Below are 9,996 nucleotides of genomic sequence, written 5' to 3'. Positions count from 1 at the left end.
GAAAGACCCTTCGGGTGACTACAAAGCAAATGACTGCCGGTCTTCAAAATGACTGGTAAGTACAGGACTGTTAAAACGGAAAAGGAAGTCTCCACCGGGAACTCAGTTGCATAGTCTCGCGAGACCCCGAAAGTAGCTTGAGTCAGAAAATGGATGGTTGTGCTAACAGGATAATCCCAGTCTTAGTTGGGTAAAATTCCACCTATTGTCGGAGGTGTGCGTTCAGATTTCCTCGTGGCGTCTACGCAAAACAACACAGCCGTTGAAGGTTAGATTTGTCTTAGTATACTAACAGGTCATCGCAGTGTACTTGATATTCGAGCGCCTAGCTGTTAGCCAAACTAGCTGTACTCTTCGACTACTTCAATGGTCTGTTCGACTGTTCCTTTCTTTGGAAATTGTAAGTTTGTGTTCAACAACGCTCCCCTTTAAATGTCATTATATATATATATATACACACACACACACACACACATATGTGTATATATATATATATGAAAGCGTAACTGCTCAGCCTTGTGTTCAATCGATTGTTGTGGCAGATAATGACTATACAGTAATTAGCGATGATATGTGTCATGTGTGCCTGTCGAAAATGCTGTGTTGTCTACTTCAAAAGTGAAAGTAGCTATCAACCTATTCAGTAGACGAACCTAGAAATGCTGAGTACACCAAACGTTTGTCGTAGAAAAAGTATGGGTCCCAACAATTGCTGGGTCAAACGTGCAATTTCCCGATTTACTTCTTAATCGTCAATTTTGACCACATATTTTGCAATGTTACGTGCGATTAATCGGTTTCACTTTCAGATTCAAAAGAGCCAATTAAGTTAAATTGAATTCGGAAAATGTAGATACATTTCTGGCATATTTTTAAATAGTAAACCAGCGTACATTTATTATAAAATAGAAGTAATTCCATACCAATGTAATTTTCTCAACCATTAGCCTATTTTCAAAAGATTAATTGGAAAGCTTGCTAAACACAGAAACAACATATAACTAACGTTAATAATTCCCAATCGTTAAGTTAAAAATTTTCAGTCATTATGAGTAAACAAGTTAAATCTCAGAATAATAATACTAATAATTTGAATGTATGAAGTAAATGAATATTTAATAGAAAATCTCAATCTGAAAGCCTCATTTTAGTAGTCATGTACAGTACATACTGTATGTAATCTAAATGTTGTACAGTACAGAAAGTAATACAATAATAATCACATCTGTTGCCCTACATCAATTTTATAACTGCCATGGATGGGAAACAGCAAATTATGAGTTAAGACAAAGATAGAAAATGGAGCGCTTTAAACGGACATTTCATTAACCTACTGATGCCACAGCTTCAGAAGCAACCATGGTTTCTGTATCTTGCCCCCACTCCCATCAGTTAATATTAATCGCAAGGGTTAAATCAACTTGCTCTACATCATAATTTGTGATCATGAGTGGTACTTGTTGTGGCCATTTTTGCAGCTGTACAGCTGCGTATACACACATACATACATACCACACAAGTCAAGGCACGAGTTGCTGGGGCAGAAGGGCTACCTCAGTTAAAACTTTGCCAGATGAAAAAGGTATAAATTGAATCTGGCCAACTCCATTCAGCCTGCGAGACACAAGCCAAATCAAGAGGAGTTAACCTCTGCAATACACAAAAGCACACACTAGCCCCCCCTTGCAGGCATCCACTAACATCAGTGACAAAGGGATTGGCCATTTTTTTGGGTGGTGTGTGTGTGTGTGTGTGGGGGGGGGGGCAAATATTGTCTCAAGGTCATAAAGAACCTTTCCGTTGATTATTTCATTTTTTTTCTGAGACGTCATATTAACTATATTTTTTAGGGACGGGTGCACAAAATACCTTTTTTGCATTCATATGGCCCAGGATTCAGGGAGATTAAAAAAAAAAAAAAATCAAGGGCCGACTGACGTTTTTTTTTCCTTAATGTTTCTTTCTTTTTTATTTTTTTTAAGTGCAATGTCATGCAGGCAACCAAAATAGCTAAGCGGTAGACCAGTTGACCACGGGTGACACATTGAGCACCCCTGGTCTAGGACTAGAGCTGAGCAGGTATAAATGGTTTTAGTAGCTGTTCTGTTTGCATTAATATCATCCTTCCTAAGAGTATTTAAGTGAGTTCAAAGTGAGTGATGCTGAGCATCAGCTGCAGGTAGGTCCATGATCCCATTCAGTCTTGAGTATATCAAATTTATGTGCCATCTTTTTGTCGTTATTTACGTTTATTAAAAACAAATATGTTTTGATGATTGGAAGGCCTGGTCTATCTGAAGTCTGTCTTTGTTTTCGAACGCAGGATTTTTAATTTTTCCTTCACAAATGCGCAGAATATGCACAGTATTGAATAATCAATTGCAGATGAATGGGATTGTATCATTTGGTTTCTCAGCTGATTTGAGTCCAACTTATGCTTGATCATGTGTAAAATCAGATGTCTGACCTCTTAAAGGGATTGTTGACACCCCCCCCCCCCCCCCCCACACACACACACACACACTTTTTTCAGGCACGTGTATATACCTGTATTCTCATTGCATCGCAGCCTTGTAGGCAATTTGAGAAAAACTCTGAAAGCAGTTTTTATATGGGGCCCTCTTTCTGATGAGAAAAAAAGCAAAATTACCTGAAAGAATACCATTATTCCCGACATATAGGACATACTTTTTTCACCTCAAAAATGAATGCTGAACATATGGGTGTGTCTTATAATCAGTAACTTGAAGATTCGATTTTTTTCTTTGACACCACTCATGGAAGATTGATCTCTCAGCCATATGAGTCGAGTTTTGATGCGCAGATTTGCATTTCTATATCAGACATATTCTTTCTTATGGTAATTACAGTAATGGGACAAACTAGAATAGAGGCAGTCAGCTGGCTGCGGTAGTTGCACCTAACAACTGCACTTGTTAGCCGAGGTTCTGAACACATTATTTACAATACAAAAGTGAGCAGACTGAACCAACGGACCAATCCATCCTTGTTCACACAAAGCACTGCTCTCATTTGCCGGCGTCCCAGACGCAGAATTTTTGACGAGGGACGCATACTTTCAAATCAACGTGCGTCCCTTGAACGTATCGTTTTTTGCCATCAAAGTATTAATCATCGTCTAGCTACTCCTTTTATTCAACAAAACTTGACGCCTTAAGAACGTTTTTTTTCACAACTTTGTCCAACATATTTGTTTTGATCTCACAGAAAAAGAACACAACTTTGTTTACAAATGCTACTCAAGGCATGAGTCTCACAGCATAAGATAATGATTTGTTTTAGATTGAGGGTCACGTGAAAAATCTAAAGTGGGCTGGACCAATAAAATCATGGTGATATATAACTTTAACTTCAGATTTATTATTCTTTAATCCTGGCCAAAATAGTACAAACACATCACTTTTAATCATAAAACCTTAACATTACTATCTATAATAAAACATTTCAAGATTCTCATTTTTTGGAAAAAAAAAAAAAAAAATCTCATTTTTGTACTTTACAAAATCATCTTGCAGGCTGGATAAAGCCCATTTGTGGGCCAGAAACGCCCCACATGCCCTATGCTTGACAGCATGCCCAATGTTTACCACCCCTGATCCAGCAGATTACAATCATTGTCACGCGCATGCTTATTAACTTAAACAATTGTCACAGTGCGTTTGTTCTCTCACATTACTTGATATCCCATGTTTTATTTTAAAGCATAGTCTGGCTTCCTTTACAACCAGCCGTATTGCCAGACAGATTTCGCTAGGGCACATGCTGCAGTACTGATCTGCAGTGCTTAGGTAAAATCACGCCATACAAACAACGCCGACATGGCTAATTAATATGGTAATTTATTCTCCTGTAGCTGAAGTTACTTTTGTGTGGGCTTGAGGGAGTGACAATCACTGCAAAAGGTTGGTAAATTTAGCCAAAAAACATGTTTAAACTATAGTATTAAATTGACTAAATTGCAACTCCGAGATGGATTTCGGGAAGTTATTTTCCTGTAGCAGGGATAAAGCAGCGAGGAATGAGGGTGGTAAATGAAGTCCTAGTCAAATAAGTCAGTCTTAAGTTCATGCTAAGGTGGCTAACGTTATTCCTCGTGTGAAGCCAACCCTATTAATTCGGGGGAATTTCCACTGAGTTTCATCAGCATGAAACATAATGCTCATAATTGTCTGTTGGATCTGCTTGATCATTTTGAGTAAGCCTGGGTTAGTTGACAGTTACAGCATCTGGATCAGAGGTGTCAAACATACTGCCCGCGGGCTTGTTCTGGCCCTCAAATGGGTTTATTCCATGGGATGATTTTGTAACGTATAAAAAGTAGCTTTTTTTTTTTTTTTTAAATACCGTATTTTCCGGACTATAAGGTGCACCGGTATATAAGCCGCAGCAGCAAAAAATGAGCAAAAAAATAGATTTTTGTCACAGATAAGCCACACTGGACTATAAGACGCAGGTAATAACATAAGATTTTCACGCAAAAAGATGGGATATGAAGTTTATAATGTTTTTTTAGTTATTTATTTTTTTCGTAATTGTCTACCAACAGCAACATCCGCTCTTTGTTTAGTTCCAACATATTTATAGAAAATGAATGGATGGATGGAAATCTGTTAATTAAATTGCAGTTCAAAATCAATACTTCAATAGCATCTTTTTTTGTCTGTCCCTTTGTTGGATAGTTATTTTAGTGAACATAACACATTCTATATAATTCATATACAATCATAAATACATAAATAAAATCACGTATACTGTGTACTGTATATAAAATTTACACATCACAAATTTATGTTATACATTCCCATTCAATTTAGACATCTATCTATCTATCTATCTATCTATCTATCTATCTATCTATCTATCTATCTATCTATCTATCTATCTATCTATCTATCTATCTATCTATCTATCTATCTATCTATCTATCTATCTCTATCTATGTGTGTGTGTATATTTATATATATGTGTATGTGTGTGTATATATTTTTTTGATTTATTTTTTTTAAACAATATATTGTTTTAACTCTTTGAGCACAGCCTTTGAGTCACTTCAGTTTTATTTGAAGGTTTTTCCATAAATTGACACTTCGAACAGATACACACATTTGCTTGCTGGTGGCTAGCAAAACACACACACACACACACACACACACACACACACACACACACACACACACACACACACACACACACACACACACACACACAGATAAGCCGCACAGGACTATAAACCGCAGGGCTTAAAACATGAGGAAAAAAATCGTAGCTTATAGTTTGAAAAATATGGTAAGTGAAAAACGTGTTTTATGATGAATAGTTATGTTAATATATCATTATTTAATGGGGATGTTGTATTTGTTTTATTTTAGACAGCAATTAAAAAGAATTATATGTTTGAGGTTGTTGTTTTAAAGTTTAATAAATGTATACCATGATTTTATTGGTATGGCCCACTTGGGAATAGATTTTCCTCCATGCGACCCGAAAGCTTAAACAAGTTTGACAGCCCCGCTCTGTATGGTGCAGTGGTCCTCAAATGGTACACCTTCAGGAGGAAAAATATTTTTCCCAATCAAGTTGTGTATCAATTTTGAAACCAATCAAATTTATTTCACAAAAAAATCGCACAGTACAGTGGACTTGTTTGTCCTTACAAAGATTCTGGGATCTGTTTTTGTTTTTTTGTTTGTTTGTTTTTGCCCCCCCCCCCCCCTCAAAAAAAAACCTTCGAAAAAAGTTCTATCTTTAGGCCCAAAACAAAGTAAACTGCAATTTTTTTATGTATCAGTGACAAATCAAGGTGACGAGCCAAAAAGTGAAGCGAAAATGCTTCAGAAGCTCAAGAAGAGGAGCAAAATAGAAATGTTGAAACTAACAAAAGAACACTGAAAGTAAAAAGCAAACTTTTCTACCAAAATAAACTATTGTATCAGTGGTTGCGATATAAAAAAAGATGACGACTGATGCTACGTGTAAGGTCATTCTATTTGAATACATTTTAGTTTGACATTTTTAATATCTGTTGTAGGGTTTTGCTTACGTCTTGTACATGCAATTGAACCTTGGACTTAATTTTTCCTTTTACTGCACACTTTGGGACTCCAAATGTTTTCGTTGGGACCCAAAGTATTCTAGTGTTGCGAGTCCCAGGGACCCAACAGTTTTCAAGTTAAAATGAGTGTTGTTGTAATAGCTTTTAAGATGAAAGTGATTCTTGTCACAAAAGCAGAGTAGAGACCGTGTTTTAACTGCTAAAAGCTGTACGATTAATCGCGAGCTTCAAAGATCAGCAGTTGTCTGTGTCTTTTTTTGGAAAAAGACATGTTCCTTACAAATCAAAACTTAGTAAAATGTGAAAAAACAAGATACTTTTCCCTTTATTCTGTTTTGCAAAGCAGACATATGTTGTATGATAATTCTTTGCACATCTATACATTTCTGCTAACAATTATACTTTATTTTGAACAGCCTTGATTCATTCCTGTGGATGTCAGCGGAGAAGCAATGGAGAATAATGCATGCTCAGGTAAAAGACCCTGTTCAGCACTGTATTTTGTTGACAGGCAAAGATGAATGATCACGAGGTAATTAATCTGTATTTATGGGTGTTACGGTTTCTTTCTACAGAAGAGCAGCAGAGCCAGTCTGAATCTACAGATAAAAAACCGGGATTGTCCCAGCTTAGAAAATCTTGGGGTTTCAGGCGGTCAACCATAGCTCGACGTGAGTTCATGAAAGAAGTTGGAGACTTAACCCACAGCTCTCCACCTCCACGGAAAGTCAGAGGCCATCGTCCTACACGAGGAACGTTAACCTCTGAGGAAAACAAAGCTGCTCAACCACCGCAACAAACTGTTGTAGATGATCTTAAGTGGTCTGCCTCATCCTCACCTGTATCTGAGACAAAACCAGCTTTGGCCCCTGCAGGAGGGTGTTTTGACCCAAGCATGTGGCTGGATATTGGGTCTGCTTTTCACACAGCTTTCACCCTTCTTGGTGGGGATGAGGATTTGTCAATGGAAACATCTCAAGGTTTGGATGTCCCAGATGTTTTGGGAGTGGGCAGTGCCACAGAACCTCCAGAAACCGCAGATGACACAAAAGTGTCTGAACTCAGCACACCAGCAGACAATGTGGGAATTTTGCAGCCTCTTCTTTCAGATGAAGTGGCACTAAAGGATGTGGAGGATATAGTTTTAATCTCGAGTAGCGATGAAATGCTTTCGATACAAAGCCAAGATGAGCAATTGGACTGTGAACCCATGAAAAGTGGAGGAGGAAGAGTCAGAGGGAGAGGAAGAGGGAGGGGGTGTGGAAAGGGTAAAGGCAGAGGAAGGGGCAGGGGGAGGGCTAAGGCATTTGAGGTTCAGAAAACCATAGCGGATGAAGATGATGATGAAGTGATTCTTGTTAATCCATCAGATATACTCTCTGTTGTAAGTTTGAGTCCTGTTCAACAAACAAGCTCAGACTTGATTATTTTAGACACAGATGTAGATCAAAATACCAACACAACTCCAGGCCAGTATGACAATGCACCAGATGTAGAGGAGGGGAACCCAGGCGACAGTGTCAAACATGTTATGGAACATTCATGCTTATCGGACTTCAAGGGTTATGACCCCGAGGCTCTGTACTGCATCTGTCGGCAAAAACACAATAACAGGTAAAGTTAGGGTAATCTATCTCCTGGGCAGAGTTGTTGCTCCCGCTCCAAATGATGAATTTCCTGATCCCTTCGTTTGGTTTTCACTCTAGGTTCATGATCTCCTGTAACACTTGCCAGGAGTCTTTCCACGGTGACTGTGTCGGTATCAGTGAGTCAGAAGGCTGTAAAGAGTATATATGTCCATCTTGTGCTACAAAGCAGCTGAGCCAACTCCAGTCTGAGAGTCACTCCCAGGCTGATCCAGAAATTTCTCCTGAGAGCTTGTTACTCAGTCCTTCTGGTGAAGAACCAGAGAAGAAGGAAGAATCTGAGTCTCTCAAGGTTCGGATACAATTAGAATTCTGGTTCTTACATAAGTGTTGTGAAATGTTTTATATCCAGACAGTTCATTTTCCCAAGAATTGCTCTTCCAGTCACTGTACACGCCATGGCCAGTATTTCTTCTTGAATGACACTGAATGTGTAACTTATCCAAGTGACATGATTGTTATATTGTTAGAAATTATTCAATTTGAGGTCTGGTATTAAGATGCCAATCTGGTTTCAGAAAACTGTAGAGTTGGAGGCGAATCACATAGAAGAAGTTGCTGCGATAAGGGCTGAGGCCGGAACTGAACCTGAAAGTGAAATGGAGACCGGTCGCTCTAGTCCACTGTGTATTGGCCCAGGATGCTCCAAACCAGCATTACTGGAATCAGTTTATTGTGGCAATGATTGCATTTTGGGGCATGCAGCTTTCACAATGAAGTCCCTCTCTGACACAATGTTGCCCAATCCTAGAGGCCAAGCACAGAAAAAAAACACAACTGTGAAACCTACTACAAAGGTAATTTGGTCATTTTAAACATACTGGTTTAGAAATATGGTGTCTAAATCAGTGTCAGTCAACATAAATGTTTGATGAGTGAAAATATCTTTCCCTTAGGGTCAAAGCTCTAGTAGGGTGTCTGCAAGGTTAGCAGCAAAAGCTCAAGAATGCGCAGAAGAAGAGGAACTGATGGAAACAGATGGAACACAGACAGAGGCTACATCTTCCATAGAATGTGACCCCACACTCACAGGAGTTCAGACCACTCCGCAACCATCACCTAAGTTTTACACATCGTGTATGTACCATTCACTACTCATTCTCTTCCAAATCAAATCGCAGCATTAACACAAGTTCCCCAGTCCTTCCTTTTTGCACAAGTTACACAATCATGCACATTGGTACATATTAATTCCTTGGTTGTCACAAATATGGCAGGCATCAAGAATTGGTAAGTATATTACTGTTCTTATGCCAAATATGGCCCATATTATACTGAAGCACAATTTTAATCATTTGAAATCACTTTGCATTTCGGAGCACAGTAATTTAAACCAGTAATCCTTTCAAACAATATACGGATAGTTAAAAAAACAAATATCTGCAATATTCGCTGACATGACTGAATGAAGACACTGTATTTGAATCTGTGGGGTGACCAAGCCTACCGCTAGGGCTTAACAGTGATGGAAAATAATCCAATTGCCAGGCAGAATGTGCTTACGTTTTGAAGGATCTTTTCAATGTTGTTTTTGTTAACGTCGCACGGCCAAAAGGACCAAACATTTTAGAGAAACATCTGCCTCAAAAACTCACCAAACTCTTATGAGCATCCTTTACTTACGGCAGTGCTTCTCAATTTTTTTTGTTTTCGTTTTACAAAGCCCCCCTGGGAAAGAGAACTTATTTCGCCGCCCCCAGTTGCTTTGGTGAATATAAATAAGATCAATACCGATCGGAAAAAAAATGTGTATAAGCGGCCTGAAGTTGTATCCTTTTTAACATTTACAAAAGGAAAAAAGCAATATAAATAAACCTTCAGCAAAAGTTCACTTTTAAGCCTAATAGATAACTTTTAAGCTTCTTCCTTGATCCGCGCCCTCCACCCTGGCATAGCCTCGCGCCCCCCAGGGGGGCCCGCCTCAGTATTTGAGAAGGACTGGCTTACTGTGATGACACCTCTCCCCTCCATTCTCCTCGCTGCATTTCAAACTAACCATTTAAACTTCAGCTTTTGCGATCAGTAAATTACATTTTATCACATCGCAGTTATATTGCAAATGCCTTAATCTTTCAGTTCTACCTACATCATGATGCATATGTCAAAAGATGGACTTTTTTATAGTTTGACTAGTGGAACCTCCAGGCCTGGCTCCACAGGGCTTGGGGCGCTGGGGACCCGCTTCCAAGCAAGGGAAACTGGCATCCAACTTGTTTTGCTCATCTTTAGAGGTCTGTGAGTCATGCTTACCTAAGATTTATTTGCCATGGGATGACC

General features: G+C 38.8%; 1 protein-coding gene across 6 annotated transcripts in view; it reads left to right on the top strand.

Annotated features, from left to right (window-relative positions):
• Positions 1 to 151: 151 nt before the first annotated feature.
• The window catches only part of LOC148427750 (uncharacterized), a 29,815-nt gene continuing 19,970 nt past the window's right edge, over positions 152 to 9,996 (top strand). For 5 of the 6 annotated variants that reach the window (XM_088407566.1, XM_088407565.1, XM_088407564.1 and 2 more), the window contains exons 1-6: positions 158 to 400; positions 6,490 to 6,547; positions 6,649 to 7,687; positions 7,780 to 8,011; positions 8,238 to 8,516; positions 8,616 to 8,796. In XM_088407566.1, coding sequence (XP_088263692.1) covers positions 6,526 to 6,547; positions 6,649 to 7,687; positions 7,780 to 8,011; positions 8,238 to 8,516; positions 8,616 to 8,796 — 1,753 coding nt within the window. In that variant the 5' untranslated portion in view covers positions 158 to 400; positions 6,490 to 6,525. Of the gene's footprint in view, positions 401 to 6,489; positions 6,548 to 6,648; positions 7,688 to 7,779; positions 8,012 to 8,237; positions 8,517 to 8,615; positions 8,797 to 9,996 lie in introns of all 6 variants that reach the window. The other variant, XM_088407562.1, reaches the window with a different exon arrangement.

Source organism: Hippichthys cyanospilos, chromosome 2 (assembly GCF_059441005.1).
Source record: "Hippichthys cyanospilos isolate Australia breed blue-spotted pipefish chromosome 2, RoL_Hcya_1.0, whole genome shotgun sequence".
Lineage (NCBI taxonomy): Eukaryota > Metazoa > Chordata > Actinopteri > Syngnathiformes > Syngnathidae > Hippichthys > Hippichthys cyanospilos.
Note: the sequence above shows the minus strand (reverse complement) of the source record. Positions and strands in the feature narration are given on the sequence as shown.